Below are 19,372 nucleotides of genomic sequence, written 5' to 3' on the forward strand. Positions count from 1 at the left end.
TTTGTCTTCATATTATCATGTTAGTCTGTTATTAGAGCTCATATTTGGTATGTGTACCACCAAGAGTTGACGTTTCACCCGAATCTGTTGATAGAAACATAATCAGATTTATTAAATTTATGTCAGTTTTCAACATTGAAATTGCGAGTAAACATAACATGACATTATTTGAAAATAACGTGCAATACTAACTGTGGGTAAATATGTCTACAATAATGACATGACAATCTAATGTTCAAATTGACTTTTGACAGCAAACGTCACCTGTCAACTCTCAACCGGTTTTTCGGCTTTGCATACAGTTGGGCCAATTTGAATAATTTATAAAAAATTATAAAAACGCATTATACAATGGTCTTCTACCTTTACGTCTAAATAGACTTTGACCAGTTATCATAAAGACGCAGGTCCTGTGTGTGTGGATCACCCCCAAACCTTTGCCAAGTTCTAAATATGGGGGTTGGAGGGTATTGGAGGGGGCTAGGTATAACCTACTCTAATAACCAGATCTCTCAGGAGTACTTTCGCTGGTCTCATCTATTAACCACACACTCTAAGTTTTTTATTAACACATACCTAACCTTAGACATCTTTCATGTATCTTTTGACTTGTACTCTTTTTATTCCTGTTCCTATATCTTCATGATTATAAGACAAAATTAAAAATGGTTTATTACCATTCTCTTGGACGTCCTCCTGGTCCGGCCATTGTTCGATGTGAGGCATGAATACGGCCTCCTTGTAATTACCGTACCCGTCGCACTCCACGTCGGAACCGGTACGGCATTTCTCGCGAGCGCAATCTGATAATATAGTTATCATACTAATTAATGCAAACAAGAAAATGTTAGTTGAAAATTTTGGTTACATAAAAGTTACACAAACTTTTCGCCTTTTTAATGTATCTAAGAAGTATAAATCAAAATTAATCACAATACAAAGTGTTTTTTTCTCACATTACTTGTTCTTGGAACAGTAAAAGTTATAGTGTCTCAAAACAAACAGGAAACACACTGTTTGCATTAAAAACTGTTTATTTTAAATTAATACTGACAAATATTTATGTCATGTAGATATTATATTAAAAGATTGTTCTAGAAAAAGATATTATAGATTGAATTAAGATAAACCACGTCCGGTGACGTGATCTATCTGCGTGTGTTTTTGTTGAAGATTATTTTAAAGCGTTTTAACAAAGTTATGAATATTTATACATAAAGAAGCAGAAGTCGATTGACTATTTTACTGGTATCATTGATCGCCTCATAATTTCAGCATCTGGACGTCCACTGGTGGGCATAGGCCTCCCCCATATGAAGAACCGGCTCAAAGCTGCCAGAATCCGGCGTCTTCTGATGACATTTACAAGTCCATGTCGTCCATGTCGTCTTTCCACCTGGTGGCTGTCCTACAGTACTCTACAGTACTCTTGCCGGTCCATAGACTCTATTCAACAATCCGAAGGTCCCACCGGCCACCTGTTCCACACGTTGTATGACAATTGCTATTTCAGCTTGCACATCAGCACGACTATGCTAGTAACTTTAGTACAATGTGGTCCAAAATGAGAGACTACATTTCACTGCTGCAGGTCATTATGGAATATCGTCTTCCGCTTTGGTGCAATGAAACTAGGATAATTGACGATGACTTGTATAATGTTACATAGATCCACATTAAAAATCAGCTTGATATATCCAATACGTGTCTAGTATTTACAAGTAGTGTACGTGAAGAAGTGACGACAAAGATGTTTAGGAACGTTGATTGTGAAGGAGTCGAGAGAGTGGCCATAATTTTCAAACTTATTTGTATAATATGATTGTATATAGATGTAAAACCTCTGAAGGGGTAAATTTATAGGTCATTTAATAATAAAGCCCTTTATTTAAATCTTTCATAAGTAATATTTCACGTGCCTATTAAAATAAAAATATATTGTAACATATAATTTCTTGTTTATTAATTTTTTGTTGGTCTGGTTGCTAGAGCAAAGGCCGGTCCAACCGCTCCATTCCATTCTATTTTGAATCACCCTGTTCCAGGAACATGCGCCACATGCTTGATGTCATTAATGATGATGTTGTATAGGTCTTTTGCTACCTTTTTCTACGGTACACCGTATTAATAAATGGTTTCTAATAATCAAATCCTAATGATAATACAGTAAGTAGGGGTTACTGCGTGTTAAAATTAATTAAAACTTACTAGGTTCTTCCTAGTTCAATCGAGAGATCAATTTATACAGGGGAGCTATATATAGCTGAAGTTGTAAAAGCATTAAAGCTTTTTCGCTGACAATTAAGCTATACGTTAATTCCTTTAAAGCGTGTAACAAAGTAAACAATACATAACAAAGACATACAGATACATCTTGAACTATTAGGAAACTAAAAATAAAACATATGATCGTCATGTTGATACCTCTTTATCATCATCATCGTATTAGCCAATGGAGGCCTATCACAAGGCATAATCCCCTACCAAAGATCGCCACTATTTTTGATCCTTCATACCCACCGAAAATTTTATGAATAGCATGAAGTAACATTATTTAATAGCCTACATTTTATGACCACCATTGTCTTTACTACTTTTAATATTTTGTACCTAGATTATTCTATTTCTTTTAGTACTGTAAAAATATCACACTGATATAAACTGTTAACTTATTCGCAATCCACTCTACGAGACAAGAAGTGTCTAGTATGTTGTTCTGTTGTTATGAAAATAAAAACATATATTATAATAAATATAATTACTAGCCTTATAGATTTACCCGTTTATATGCCATCACGTTACACGTACGACAAAGTAAGCCTGATCGTGTGTTTTTAGTACTTTCCACATTCACGATGAAAGTTTACATATAACAAAAGTTTTAATACGGGCATTATCTCCATTAATCGTTAAGCGCGACCGCCATTTGGATGACGTCACATTAGTTTAACAATTAGTACAGATAGTAAAAATAAAAATCGGTAAAAAAACTTTTAAGTTAAACGGTTTTTTAAACGGTTTTATTTGATACCCATATTGTGGTGGTTGTGGAAAATTATGTACCTAGTCCGCCATATTGGAACGGCGTCCATCTTAAATTTTAAATTTTGACATAATCATCGTGTTTTACTAGTGTAGCCCTTTTATTTGATACCCATATTGAGGGGGTTAAGGAAAAATATGTAATCCGCCATTTTGTATCGGCGGCCATCTTAGATTTATAATGTTATTTATTTTATTATATTGTATTGTCATCTAAATTAAATGTGTGTACCAAAATTCAGGTCAATCTGACAACGGGAAAGTGCTTAAATTTCAATTTCTAATTTTGACCCAAACAAATTCCGTACGGGTCGAACTAAATAAAACCGTTTAAAAATACACAAAACATTGTTTTTTATTTATCTGGCTATGTCATAAGAAATTAAAACTGAAAGATCAAACTATTAAATTCAATTAAAAACTATAATTGTAACTTAACTTAAAAAGAATACAGCGACGTTCAAAACGCAATAAAACTGGTTTCTGTTAGTTGTCGACGCTGTTACAGTTTCGCTGGTCACAAGGATCACAGATCCACGAGCTATTATTGAGCTATGATATGATATGATTGCACTACCACTTCTACTGCCCGTAGTAGGTACATCTAAACTCTGTACTGTCCTACAGTTGATATGTGACAGATGTAGTTATGTAATTTTGTCAAGACAAGCATTTTGTATGGAAAAGCTATAAGATTTGATTCACATATCAGAGCTTTATTCCAGTTAGCTTAAAGGACTACCTCTCGACTCTTAAATGAATATTATAATAAGAAAATAACGAACCACAGTTCATATTGGACACCTCAACGCGCGGTACCTTGATACCTTCTATCTTACTGCCATCTTCCAACGCGCAGTAGCAGACGAAACGACGGCACTGTGAATTAAATATGATAAATGAATGAATTTATAGCAGTTTGGCTATTTGGAACCCACGTCCCACTGATGAGCAATATAATTGTTAAGGAAGGCATTTCGAAAGTGGACTCGACACGAGTTTAACCCTTTCACTTTAATATAATAAATATATATGTTACATAGGGGTGAGTAAAAATTTTAGAAAGGCTATAATGGGCTATGGTACATATAAGGTTGAAAAATACTAATTTATAGGCTAGTTATAGAAATATTATTCGTATATTTCAGGAAAACACATAAAATATATAAGTTTAACACCGATCTAATCTGTATTCATGTCGTGAATAAATTAATAATAAAAGGATTTTTTAAATTAATAAAATAATGTACCTGCACAGGTGCATACAACCACAGGGGCGTACACTGCGGTGCTTCGTAATGCAGATGGCCTCTATCGCCGTATTTCTTCTTAAAGTATTTCATCTCTTGTTTACATGGTTCTGTTTAAGCAATAGATTAATTATTTACAATACGATATTGAGATATTTCTTTTAATGCTCTCATTTGTACCAAATTAAATTCATAAAATTTGCGATTCGACGTAAACGAAAAAAAATTAGGTTGCGTTTCTTATAACGTCATATATTTGGCTGTTTACCCATACACATCCATAATCGTACTCTTTCAAATTGTAAAATAAAGTATAAACAGGTAGACAATCACACACGAATACGCAAAATCACACTCGCTCTCATACACAGATACACTTCTCAGCAATGTATAGACTTGTTAATTTTCTGTAATATACAGTACAGATAAAATATTTTTTAAAAAATACGTAATTATAACCATCCTGAACGCAGCGATACAGACGTTCGTGCCTAATGCAAAAATACATTAATGATACATCACCTACAGATAACACTACATTTTTACACTCCTTAGGTGCAAAATATAATATTGCTATTGCAGCAATAGGCCGTCCCATTGCTATTAACCATCTTTTCCAGAGAATCACAAAGAAATCAAGTAGAGGTAAGTGGGAGTTCAGATGTACCTACTAATATTTATTAAATATCAGTGACATCAGAAATATTGGAAATAAAGTAAATAATTAAAAAAGTTACAAAATGATAATGTAGCGTAATGCTCTGTCCCATAAATAGGGGTGAACAAGAGGCCCAAACAGCGGAAGACAATATAAAAAAACGGTATATTCCTGCATGTATTTGTGCATGATTTAGAAACATTAAATTGCCATATCGTATAAACTTGATTAATTGTTAAAAAGAATGCAAGGGAAGAATTTGCTCAGGATATCATTAAATAACTATTAGTTCCACGACCGGTCAAGTCACTGGTGATGTCCAAATTGACGTTACTTGATGATTTCCTTACCATATGCATCAGCGTAGACCTGATCCCTCTTTGACCGAGAAGCAGCAGTAAGTAGTGTGTGTATATCCTGGCAGAAGCCTTCCCGGCACACTAGTCCATCATCACATCCGGGCTCCAGGAACTCCTCTTCGATCTGCGATAGAATATAAAAATAAATAATTGCTTCCAAGAAATTCAACTGTAAATTACATATAACTTTTAATAACTGCTCTATCAAACAACATCAACATGTAATTAAATTTTAGAATATAGCAACAAATAACATATTTAATCACTGTTAAATTATATACTCGTAGTATTGAAAAACGTTGATAAAATAAAATTATTGTCGAAAATGTACATATTATTTTATTTTATCGTATTTCTCATATGGTTTAGAGATATAGTCGCGTATAATAGGTCTTATAAATAAAGGTTCAAGTTCATCAAGAGTACAGTGGAATATGCACTGATATTTGCTGCGAGATCTAAACAGAAATTAGAAGTTTTGCAGACGGACCAAAATTGTCGTGAAAGCTAAATTTCTCGTCTGAAGTAACAATCAGCGAAGCATATCGCTCATGCAACCGACGCCTGTTGGGAATTGAGGGAGCTCGGGAGAGAGCCACGCGCGGTAAACGCAGTATGGGTAGGCAGGCCATTCACTCAGTTATTAGGTGGACTAGGTGGTGGTTGCGGGCAGCGCAAAACCGATCATCGAGGCAGTCCTTGCAGGTAGCCTTTATGCCTGGTAGTGGAAGTCTACCGACTGATATGATGGTGATGAAAACCAAAAAAGGCATGTTAAATTATAATCAAACAAAAATGAAGTAATTACAAGAGAAATAAAAAGAGAAAGTTAAAGATAACGCTTTTGTATCCTAACAAACTAAAGAGAAAATTAAACCAATCAGTTAAAAACATTTTTACTAAAGTCGTGCATTGTACGAAATTAAAAAAAATAGTTTTTTAAACAAACCCTGTTCATTACTAAGTTATTAAACCTATATATACTAAGCCTATTGCTCTTTAAAAGGTTTTGTTGTTTCTTTTGTATTGCGACAGGCCTTTTCACTTACTAGTATAAGGTAAGTTGGTACGATCTACGTTACATTTATAACGTATAGATACAATGCTTAAACACCTATATCATTTACTATAACATGACGGTAACCAAAGTATAAAAGCTTGGCTATAAATAATTTAATTTACAAAAGATTGTTTGTGTCTCTTTTATTAATATGATTGCCTATTAATTCTGCTTTCTGTTCTATTCATTCCTTAACGTTTAGATATAATCTAGCATAATTATTGAATGGCCTGTGAAAGCCTTTCGATAATACGAAACTTATGCAAACATATATTATATTTTAATGTTGCACAGCTTGTTCAGAATAAACAAATTACCTAAATTAATAATAATAATAATAAATTACTTCAATTTCTTCGCTTCCATTCACGTAGTGCAACGTCTTCTTAAATTCAGCACATTTTTGATTCAGTTCTGTGAAACAAACAAAGCACTGAATTACCGATACCACAGACAAGCCTAATTTTCTAAATACTTTACGTAAAAACACCACCACGTAATAGGTTTTTCTGTTATTAATTAGAATTAGTAGTTAGGTATTTTTTATATAAATCAGTGTTGTATGAAGTAGATGAAATTAACAAAATTCCCTTGTTCACAATTAAATTTAGGAAATAGATTTGACATAGTTTCACCGCAGCCGAGTGCAAGCAGGTCCGTACATATCTGGTCAGTCCCGTGACTGACTTTCTCAATGATCATTATTCGACATCTTAACTAAAAATGGTATTTCTTCTTCACTGGCTACTTACACAACCGCGTGAATAATACCACTAAGCGTTCCAACAGACGCGCGGGCATATCAAGAAAGCACACCGTCTGCTGTTATGGCGTTAGTTAAAGCGCGGTGTAAGTTACGGCGGTGTTCCTCGAATCTTAGTGACTTTATTCAATACCAATTGTAATTAATACAAGATGATTCCGATCATTCTAGATATCTATCTAGAATCGCATCTGCGTTGCTGAACTTCTTCCACCCTCACTTCTTCTCCAAGAGCTAACGCTTTCCGAAGTAATAGTAATGTTTATCAGGTAATCAACCGACCAAGTCGTAATTCCGTCCTTTCGGTCAATTCTATGTCGGAATTTCGGTTCGGTTCAGTCGGAGATTACATAAAGGAGGCCTTTGTGTGTCTGCCTAGGCGATCTAAGAGTTTTGCGTCGAGCAGCATGTAGCGGAGCCCGCGAGCTTCGGTTTTAGGCAAAGTGCCCACTGCATCTACGAACCGGGGAAATTTGCAATTGCCACTTAGACAGCAATCTAAATAATATAATAATAAACAAGTTGTTTGCGACAAAGCGAGTCGACTTCTCTCACAGCAAGCCATCACTCAGGGTCCGCGGGTTAATAATTGGAAGATAAGTGTATAAATATAGTGTTTTATGAGAAACTTGATAATTAATATTATAACGAAACGAGATATCTAAAAAAAATCCAGAAACGTGTTGGATGTAGGGATACGAAACTTACGGAAATAGGCACTGCATTTTCCGCAGCAATTGCATAGGTTCTTATCGGGAAGGAAGGCTCCCGGGGGGCACTGATCTTCATGCACCATACCCTGGCACTCGAAGCCCCTGCATGACACCGGACACTCCTCAGCTGTCGGTGGTTCATATCGGAAACTTCGACGTCTATCGCAAGAATTAAACAATCATTTTTTTTAATTTTAAATTGGTTAATTATATAGTAAATTCATTCTATTATATTTGTAACAAAAGGATACAAAAAGGTAAATAAGAAATATAAAATTATTTAGAAATTAAAATATAAATTAATCATATTTATATTACATACAGGCTCTCCACTAGATGGACTGATGGCATAACCAAGTTCGCAGGAAGTCGCTGGATTCGAACAGCGCTAGACCCGTCACTGCAGTATTTGGGGGAGGCCTATGGTTTGCAGTGAGCGTCTGTCGGGTGACTTGAATGAATATATCTGTACATACAAAGCAATGCTCAAAACAAGGTAGTGAAGTCGCGTGGGAATAATTATGATTTAGGAGTGATTCTGATATCATAAACATAAATGTAACGAGTTATCTCGTGGTATCGATTATAAAAAAAAATGATAGTAACTCCTTACAGAATACAAATTACATTAGACTTTTGAAATGATGTAATATAATAATTTACTATATTTGTTTTCTTCTTCGAGTATCAGTAATTTTAAAGCATATGTAAACATTTTCAGGCCATTGAGGCTCACTGCAACGTCCTCCATGGTCTTCTAAACAAATGTTTATGGGAGGACATACCATAATCACCACGCACAGGGTGGTAAGCAGAGGATGCTGCTGCCCATCCTCTGGAAACTTGTTTGGGAGCATTCCCATACAATTAATGCACGACGTGTGAATTATATAAGAATGTGTTCTGAGAATCGAACCCGCGATTTTACGGTCGTAAATCTCACTCCTCTACCGTTGGGCACGACTGCTTAAAGTTTTTATAGTAAAAATGAATAGAAAAAAGGCTTACACATTCAACGAATCATTTGGCAGAGTCGGTATTGTAACAGGTACACCTGTTTTAGCAAAGTTCAAACATATTAATTTTATGGTAGATATATAAATGCCTTTTGTAGGTGTGATGTCATAAAATTCTTTTAATTCTTGGTAATTTTTAACATGTGATATAAAATATTATGGCCAAGTTTTATAGCTATAACAGCAATACCGTTCTCTGAAACCGTTCTTGTAGGAGCTTGGTTTCGGTTGAAGTTGATGCTGTTAGTCTAGTGGCTTTTACAGCTTCAACGGAACTGAGTTCACGGAGCGGAAGGGTCCGTGAACTTAAAAATAAACCGGAAGCTCGACAGACGCATTCAAGTCATACGATGACAACAAAATTAAGTTACGCTGGTTGTCAAATTCGCTTCTAGGAAACTGTTCTATTGGAAGTTTCGTATTATCACCAAAATTATGTCAGTGATTTTGGAATAGCTGACAAGCTTTCTAAAAACTCTTCTCAAATATATCTGACGTCGACGTCTTTCGCGGATATTAAAGAATCTGAAAACCATCTTAATAATTTACTGTGTCCATAACAGATTATTATGTATTTGAGTACTTATAGGTATACAGCCTTGAAGAAAATTGTGCGCCTGAAGAAACACTTTAAAAATTGGAGCTCTTTTGGTGTCTAAAGTCGTAAGCCAGATGTTTCTTCTTATGTGCGATCACTTTTTTATTTGTGTATTTAATATTTAAGGGACTTTTTCTCATAGTGGTCATATCTTAAATTTCGACGAAAATGTGATAATGATCTAACAATGGAAATTTGCATTGTGACTGAGTTACAAACACGGATGAAGAGTTTTCCTAAAATTTCAACGTTTTCCGGCATACCTAATATGGAATGTGCGCATCTGTATTTTATAAGTAAGTTTCTGAGCTTCTCAATAAATTATCTGTCTATATTGACAGGAGAAGCTGAACCGACATTCATCACAATACTTACATCTACGCAACACTTGGTCACATCGTAATGCCTTCACCTCTTGCTCCGGATGCCCCCAGTACGGATTGCAGCCGGCTCTGAAATCTATTCATACAAATATAATTTATTAATAATTATTATAGTGTCAGCCGATAGACGCTCTCACAAGGCACGGGCCGCCCCTAAAAAGCGTCGAGGATAGATTTATAGTCTCAATACAAGCCGGTCACAGTTTGTGGGCAGTGTGATGTTATTTTATCACTGAATCGCATTCTAAGAATTACCCCTCCTTTTTTGTCTGTTTTTGTCCAGCGGAGAAATTTGGCCTAGGATACTTCTGGCGATTAAATCCCATGGTATTTTTTGTCCCTTTTTATTATCGCATATTATAGTAGTTTCAATGGCGCTGGCCTAGTTCTTTAGCGTCGTAGAGTAGAGCTGCAGCGTCTCACCAATTATTTTAAGACGTGGACAGAATTAGCCCAAGCGCTTCCGCAGGACCTGGACATAAGTTCGATGGATCACTCCGAAACCGTCGCCAAGATCTCGTTATATCCCCAACCCCCCTTTTGAAAATTCTATTGATTCGTGGAGAAATTTACTGGATTTTCAGGATACCCTTTGCAGAGAAGACAGGATTATGTGGGATTTCTCTGTAGTAAAACTCTCTCTACAGTCGCCCTTTGCTCTTTTTGAGGTTCTCTGGTATCACCATAAGGAATACCCACAGTCCCTCGTGTCACGTCAGTTCTATTCTGGATAGCCTGTGGTGCTATAACGATGGTTCGACACTACGCTGATGCATCATCCGTCTCAGATTCGCTAAAGTTATTTGGAGTTTAAGTCTTCCCCCACCTTTATCCAACCTACTAGTGTCAATCACTCGAATTGATTACTTCATCATTATCATCATCATTTCAAGTCCCTGTGATCAGTTCCAGCCCTAAGATGGCAACTGCTGGACAGGCCTCTCCCTGAAATTTCTAATGGGACTGGCTGGAAGTGGTCCCGTTGTCTTCCAACTGTTGGCAATAGTACCAACCAAAAATGTTTTAGGTAAGATCTTGTCTATGGTTTGGCGAATTTGTAAAATATGTTTTTATCTGTGCTCTCTCTCTGCTCCCTGCCGCCACCGAGCACAAGTGTTTTCGCTTCCTTGTGAAATTAAGTCTTAATAAATTAATTCATTCTCTGGACCAAGGCCTTTTACAGTCCACTATAGTCAATCCCAATCTTATACACCAACAACCTTAACAGATCAACCTATTAGCGATAAAAAAAATTAAAAGCTTACCTATGGTAGTAACAGGAAGAAATTCTTCGGTATCAAAACTATACTCATCTTCCATACACGACTGGTCTAATTCTGAAACATGGTTTTTGGACCTTAATATCGATATAAAGATAGATGAGTATCTTTAAAAGAAAATTTAGCGGTTATTTTCTTTTGTTGGTGACAGTAGTGTAAATTTTCATTCATGTCATGTATTGCATGTCATGTAATGCGGGGCAATATCGTAGCCATGATTTAGGTGAAGTTGGAAAACGTTTCTTAAAATTTTTATTTGTTTGGAACATAATGCGCATTATTAGTATTAGAAATAGGTTTACCTTGTGACGAATATTCATCAGCAAGCCGTGTTGGTAAGTGCTTTTTGAAATTTAAAAAAAAATATTGCAGGATCAATAAAATTAAATAATTGTATTTGAAACAATGTTATTGAATTAATAAATAGAAGACGCCCAATGTTAATTACATGGCACCGTGAGAAACTGCCTGTACCAAAATTTCGACTGTGGAATTAGATTTTTTAATAAAATTATTGGATTATAGTTATTTGACAGATACTAATCAAATAATGAATATTTAAAAGACAATAATCCTTGACTATGATGTCGCTTGATTATTTTGTTTTCATTTAGGCTATATCTGATAGAAATGTGCAAAAATCGTACTAAATAAAATATAGTTAAGCATATAGTTACACATTATAAAAATATGTGTTGTTGTAGAATTTATTCCTGCTTTTTCTCCAAGGCTATATACACATAACATATATACACATTTCGTAGAAGGATCAAAGCAAATTTGATGGAAAAAAAGTTGACGATCAATAAGAGTCCCTGAAAGTTTCAATAGTGAATAAATAAACTTTATATTTTTATTTTTTAAATCACAAAAATTACATATAGTAATTTTGGTGATTTAATTTTATCACGCATGTACCCAGAATACTGAAAGATCTCTATACTATGTCCATAGGATCGTCAAAGTTTTGTCACTACAACCAAATAAATATTTAATATACATACATTATATGACATTTGTTATTTTTATAAAACTTTGAAACGGCAAAATGTACTTAAGTTTAAATTATATATAACTATTCGATGTTTCCTAATATACCTTCCAGCCCACAGTTTATTTGAACCACTACTTCAAGTGACTTTCTTATTTAAAAGTTGCTATAGACTAAATCAATCTGATAAGTATGTAATACCTTGTATACACTTACATACATAATGACTAGTGAATATATAAAAAATATTTTCTTTCTACATTTCATTCATATTGTTGTACTATGTGAATCATAATTCCGTAGCAAGTGTTTAACTGTCGATTAAATAATATCTATTTTTATTAGATCGCAACAGATTGCAAAATATTCTAGAAATTTAAGGTCTAAATTTTGGCTTTAAATTTTACAATATCTCATAACTTATACTTTAAAAATTTGGTGTCATTATATCCAGCCGCACCATACCATCTCAGCCGCAGAATATCCACTGATGAACATATCCTACCCCAAAGATTCCCAATAGGACCCATTGGAAGCGGCTTGCATTCATCGTCGCCCGATAACAATTATAAGGTCGTTTATCCAATCTGTGAGTGGACGTCCTTACTGCTCGTGAAAGTCTTTGGTCTCCATTCCAGAACCTGTCTTCCTACAACCAGGTCAATCGACAACCTTAAGCCCCCAGACCCCAGCGATCATTTGTTCTACGCGCTGTCGCCTGCACATTGCCACTTACATTTCCCCACCTATAATAAAGAAATATGTACCTCTGTAAAATATACATTCGTCGCAGCATCTACATTGCGTATAATCAGCCGGTAGGAACATTGTCCGCCATTTTCCGTATTTATTGTCACAGTAAGTGCGATATTCGTTCGGGTGCACTCTTCTCTCACTGCGGATAGATTTCAGTATGATTTTCACTTGAAATATGTTCATGATATAATGGATCTTACAAAGCATTAATTTCAGACGATATTCATGGAACGAGCTGCGCTTAAAATTTATCTACAAGATTGAATGAGGAATAAGAATATCCGTAATCGAAAGAAAGTAACAGGCAGCTCAGCGGATAAGAAAATTGTAGAGGAAGTGGGCTAGCAACATAGCGCGAAGAATTGATGAAAGCTGAAATACAGACTGGCAAAAGCAACGTAGTGCCTCCAATCTCCAACTGGTTTACCGCTGTCGTTTGTTATTTATATGATCAATCACCTAAAGGACAAACTTTCAAACACAAGAAAACAGTTTTACCTGCACGAGTCTCGAAATAATTCGCATTCCGTTCTATTGTTGAACCGCGGACATTGCGGGCAGAGTTGGTAATCTGAAACGGCAAGTTATTCTAATGTATCCTAACCAAAACTGTATTTGATAAATGTCCATATTGGCATGAACATCTTTCAATATGAAATTGTTTTTTTTTTTTGGCATTGGAAAATGTAATTTGCCTGTTGGTTATTGCTTTACCGCAATTAAAACGATATTTAGTCATAGTATGGGTTATAGTAAAAACTCATGGGCATTTTACATCTTACACGCAAGAGGGGTCCTTGGTTGAAACTGTCATTTGAAATATCAGTTCAACCGCAGTGAATTGGCGCAAATTGTATACTTGCATTTATATACGAATATATGTATACTTATTTCCCATTGCTGGTACGCCTAGTTATATATCGCGTCTGCAATAATATTAAGGTAAGTTTTCCTTTAATTTTCTTTCTTTTTTAAAAAGGCAATAGGTATTACGATAACACAGTGCCCATGACGGCATACGGACAAGCTGAAGACTGCAGACTATTTGACGTACTTTTAAATTGATTTCTATCCTAATATTGCAACAAGTTGTTAGTACGGAGCTCGTATAATCCAAAATGGAACGCTGTGACCTAAACCTAGAAAAAATTACAGAAACTTTTCAATATTGATACAAGAAACCTAAACACTGCCAGCGTATAAGAAAGAATTTTTAGTATTTTATATTTTTTTCTGAAAACAATTGAATAACGTATTGACAAAAACAATCGTCTGTCTCTCTCACATGCTTACAAACTACGAACGCGATAAGAGCACAGCAACAGATACAATGAAATGTAACAAACATGAAGAGTAGGATAAATGTAAAAGGATATTAAAAAGCTCTTAGTCTTACCTTACCTCTGTACATATTATAAATGATTTAAATCAAGTTTCAAGTTACACAGTTGTCTGTTGTTACTTGTAAACTATGAATTATTTTATCATTATCATCATCATCGTTTTAGTCAGTGGACGTCTACAGCAAGGCATAGGTCTCCATCGAAGTTCAGTATAGCGCTACCCGCATCCAGCGATTTCGTGCGACCCTGTATAACTCATCGGTGCACTTCGCGAGGGGCCGCGGCTAGTAATTGTTTTTAATTATTATCAAAATAACGCAAGGCAACATATATCTCCTACTTCTTGAGTCCTATCCCTCATTACTAAGAATCGTGATCCTTAAATAACACAAACTTAATCATTCTGCAAATTTCTATTGGTGCCTTGTTGTAACAGAGGAATTCCATAGTCATGTACTATGCTTTGTACACCTAATTAATTATCGTCTACTATCAGCTTTAATATGATACATTGTCAAGAAAAGTTTAACGTAATAACTAACGAAGTCCTTACCGTACTGAGTTCTACAGATAGGCCTTATAGCTCTCATGCTTGGTATGTTAACGAGGGATGCTTCTGGAATGGTCTGTTCACACTTCTCGTAGTCAATTCCCTCTTCATCATTTTGGACCAGAGTTAATATCTCCGTTTCGCGCCAGTATTCACTTGTATCTTTGTCGCGGTCCACTAGCATTATGAATGGGAGGTACTAGAAAATGTTTGTCATATATTTAAATGAAGAAACATTTGTGGGCGAGAATAATTTTTTATTACAACTCTTTTTAATATTATCGTCATCATTTCAGCCGATAGATACCCAATTCCAGGTATAGGCCTTTCCAACGATCGCCGTAATAACCAGTAATGCGATGTCCGTCGCGTCAACAGTCGCCTTTGGTTGTAATGGACGTCGATTGCACGGGCGATGTACTCTGTACATTGTTATTTCATACAAACAATTCCTCGGACTACGCCGGTGACCTTGATTCTCTTACGGATCTCCTCGTTTCTAATCCGATCTTGCAGAATAAACCTCAGAGCATACCTTTCTCAATTATTATCTGAGCAACCTTGAACTTTCTCATAAAGTCCATAGTAAATAACGACGTCTTAGATCCTTTAATCATCACCATACCGGTGAAAAACTATATTCAACATTAATTATAATTTCTTAGGCTTGCCAGAATGTGATGAATCTTGCCAAGCTGTTACAGAAGTTTATGATACCGGCCCATAAAATGGCCATCACACTCGCCTGGTTGCTATAAGAGGATTTACAGCATTTCCTGAACACATTTCAGATATAAATTGCACTCCGTATGCCAAACGTAGCGAGGGTTCGTAAATAATGTTTATATACGAATATACCCGTATTCGTATATACCCTCCATATGAAATTGACACGGCAATGGAAGATGATATCTCTCTTCGGGCCTCATTACGAAGCTTAAGACGTCCAAAGTGGACAGAAGACACTGTTTACTACGGTCAAATTGACTATGATGATCACTAGATAGTGTGTGATGTGCCTGTATCCATAAAGACGTGTAAAGTTTGTAGTGAACGACTTGAGTTATAAGGTATCAATCAAGCTTTATTTCAAAATGAAAGACATAAGTTTAATTGAATTTTTCATTTAACTGTACGTGAAAAACTTAAATACTTGTTGAATAAAAATGACTTACTCTTCGTGTCCTATTGTCTGTTACATTTGCCAATGTTCTAGCCTTTGGATCGATTGAGAATAGCGGCAGTTGACTTTTGGAGCCAGCATTGCACGACGTATATACACACAGAAATACAAGATGCACCAACAATGTTGTAGTTATTCCCATATTTTTATTTCGTTTTGTAAAATTTATAAAATTAGACAGTTGATTGACAGCTGTTTATTCATCTAGAATACTATGTCTTGCAAGCGTAAAATGTACAATACTCTATTGTCTCAAATTATCTTGTTAAAAATTATTTCAGTATCGTGAACCTTACCTTATACCTTGTTTTATTATTATATAAACTGTCGCCATATAACTATTAAAGGGACCGGAAAGTAGTGTCTCTTTCTTAAGTTAAATTCACACGATTACATTTACATTACGTAATTCAGATTACATTAACAATATATTCACCTTCGTTATCAACAACCTTTTGCCATCTAGTATACAAATTTTCTATGCCGAGGCGGTAAAAAATAATCGGTTTGTCTGTAAAAAATGTCGACAGAAACGACATTACTTTTCAGTCCCCCTAATATTATTTATTAATTTATCCAAAATGCCGGCCTTTTCTTCTTCGTTTATGGCCAAATCTTTTACCACACAGGCCGCACGATTGAGAAATGTTTTACCGCTGAATATAAGACGTGCTAACCCACTTCCTATTTTTAAGAAAATGGCTAAGAACTATTTACTAGACCTATGATTGTTTATCCGTTAATTAATTTCTTTTGCTTCCTGTTTCTTTATTCTTTCTGGGGCTAGTGCAATCCAAATCAGTTTGATGTTATAATTTATTATTGTATTATACCTTATTTATTATAAGTATATATGTATGTTTTGTACACGTTAGTTACCCATATTACTACCTTACCTTTTCACTACTATAGTTGTCTGTAAGAGAACGCCTTGTGTGATAAGACTGCCTATTATACTTTCTTGTTTAAGAAACTATTTAAATGTATCCTAGCGTGTACAATAAAATATAATAAAGTAAATAAATAAAAATGTTATAACATGGCTTCATCATGTAACTTGTCATAAACAAATTGTTTCGGTTTAGTATGTACTACCAATTTATTACAATTTTTTGGCGATATATTGATGGGCGAAAGTCGTACAAAAATTTGGAGATGCTCCCATGGCTCGTTGAGCGAATGTGAGCTTGCCAACGAGCCTCAAGGCTGAAATTCAATAAAAGACGGAAATGCTTTGAAATATTTATTACGTCACCACACTTAATTATGACACATACGGGTGTATTTCTTATGTTACAGTCATATCTATAACTAATCAGCTTACTGGAAAGAGCGGGCGTACAGTCACTGGTGCTGCGGCCGTGTGTCACACCGTCCGGCTATCGAGAACTTATCTATTAAATATGTTATTGCGTATAAAAAAATAAATAAAAAAAAACTTGCCTACGTCCGCGCATTTTAAATTATTAAGCAAATATTACGCGAATTACGTTACGGTGTGACAAGTGGCCGCGTTCAGAAAACCAGTACTGTACATTGAAAAATTGTTCGACACGTTAAAGCAAAATTCGGATTTATTGCTACAACTAAGATCTATAAAAATTAAAACATTTAAAAAATCGCATCGACCCACACTAGTCCATCACAACCACCTAATCTGATCACAGGTTCACTTACCACAATGTACTTTACACTTACGAAATACCAAATCACCAAACGTCGGGCCGCGAGCGACGTGCCGAAGGCCTGACTACCTACACGTCCGCACAACCTGCGAACTTGTACCTAATCTAATACAATTAAAACAAAATAAGTTAAAAAAAAAAAACAATATTTTCATTTTAATTCTCGGTTATAGATATATAATTGTCATCATATAAATTCATTACGTATTGAAAGACTAAAATTTTTTATTTTGAATACTCATTGTAAATTTTTATTCTTAATTTGAAACAAAAGTTCCTATTACCGCGGTGTTTAAATTAATAGTCTTAACCCTTTCCTTACCGCAGTCCGTTCCGACGAAGTGACGCCACTGAACCGAGCACGTGTGTTTCTTATAATATATTTTTTTAATTTTGAATTTTAGTTTCCAAATACGCACTTCAATTCCAAAGAATTGTTTTCGATTGAAGGCGCATTCAATAACAAAATTGATTTTACTCTTAGAGGAATCAATTCAATAACAATGCAATATAAGTAACGGCAAATGGACGCCGACTACCTCCGGCGCTGGTTACGGAAAGGTTAATAACTAATGCAAATCAGAAATTCTTTCTTTGTGAATATTATGAAAATACCCCATAGTGATTAAAACCGATTTTGCTTATCGCGGTAATAGGAGCTTTTACATTGTTTTATATAAAGTCACATTATCTAACGTCACATACGGTCGCGAATTCTTTTTTATTTCAACACATGTGACATATATTTTATACACTGAGTTCTAATTGATTTGATATCACTAAATATTCTTTGTAAATTGCGAAAATATTTATGATTTAAATTTTTGAAATATCGATAAAGTCGACAGTACTGTATCACCTGTACAAATACCACAATACATACCGGTATGAATTACCACTAAGATTTTTTAAAATACGGTACGGTATATGGTTTGATTTATAGTTATATGTCGATAATATCAATTAAAAAATGAGGTAAACATAATTTCAGAAATTGAAATATACCTCTCATTCCATCAACCAGATGTTTAATCTTGTAACCATGGGATGTCGATTTCGAACAAGACTTGTTCAAGTGGCTTCCATTGAGCGTTTTCGACCTTAAAGTCTGAACTTTTTGGATAGTCATCCTAACCTGCGCTTCTGTCGGCCCATGGTCTCAATACGAGTACCTTGTGGTTCCAGCATCCAGTGACAATGTCTTTAGAATTAACAACGATTAATCCAAGTCATCTACAAAATCAATTTTAAAGTATGATGACTAGTAAAATACAATAAAGTGTGTCCCATAAATTAACGTCAAACAGAGGTAAGAATCAGTATGTAATACAAGAAATTAATTTAAAAAAAAATTCATATAACATATTTAAACTAGCTAGCAGTAGCTGTCTTTTCCATTACTATGACTCCAAAATTTTCTTTTTCTTCCAAAATTTAATTTTCCTATTGTTTTTTACTCTCACTCTACTGTAATTAACCGACCTATAAACGAGACAAAAATTCAAACAGCAATAGCCTTTTTAAACTATTGTCGTGGCAGTAAAAAACCTGCGTCCTACCTAGCCACACAATTTCAGCTTGACTTTGATTAATGGGAAACTTAGATTATTACGTGATGTTAAAAAGTGACCGAATTGTTCACTTTCCTCAATGTATGTGCCGTGTGAAAAATAGTTAAAATAGTAAAAGAATATTTAAGAGATTTCTGTGCGAAAGATCAGCCACACTTATGCCACAATGCT

General features: G+C 34.9%; 1 protein-coding gene across 1 annotated transcript; it reads right to left on the bottom strand.

The window, feature by feature from the left end:
- Window positions 1–16,095, bottom strand: LOC137925611 (uncharacterized). The gene is made up of 14 exons (XM_068769079.1): window positions 15,938–16,095; window positions 14,766–14,961; window positions 13,368–13,440; window positions 12,881–13,008; window positions 11,108–11,179; window positions 9,835–9,918; window positions 8,854–8,899; window positions 7,841–8,004; window positions 6,716–6,783; window positions 5,301–5,433; window positions 4,293–4,402; window positions 3,828–3,921; window positions 678–803; window positions 1–84 (listed from the first exon to the last, which is right to left on the bottom strand). The coding sequence occupies exons 1-14, from the start codon at window positions 16,085–16,087 to the stop codon at window positions 32–34; spliced, it is 1,497 nt and encodes a 498-aa protein (XP_068625180.1). The 5' UTR covers window positions 16,088–16,095; the 3' UTR covers window positions 1–31.
- Between the last annotated feature and the right edge of the window lie 3,277 nt (window positions 16,096–19,372).

This window comes from Battus philenor, unplaced genomic scaffold (assembly GCF_028537555.1).
Source record: "Battus philenor isolate CCGP_79_NKW_IND1 unplaced genomic scaffold, ilBatPhil1.0.hap1 SCAF_27, whole genome shotgun sequence".
Taxonomy (NCBI): Eukaryota; Metazoa; Arthropoda; class Insecta; order Lepidoptera; family Papilionidae; genus Battus; species Battus philenor.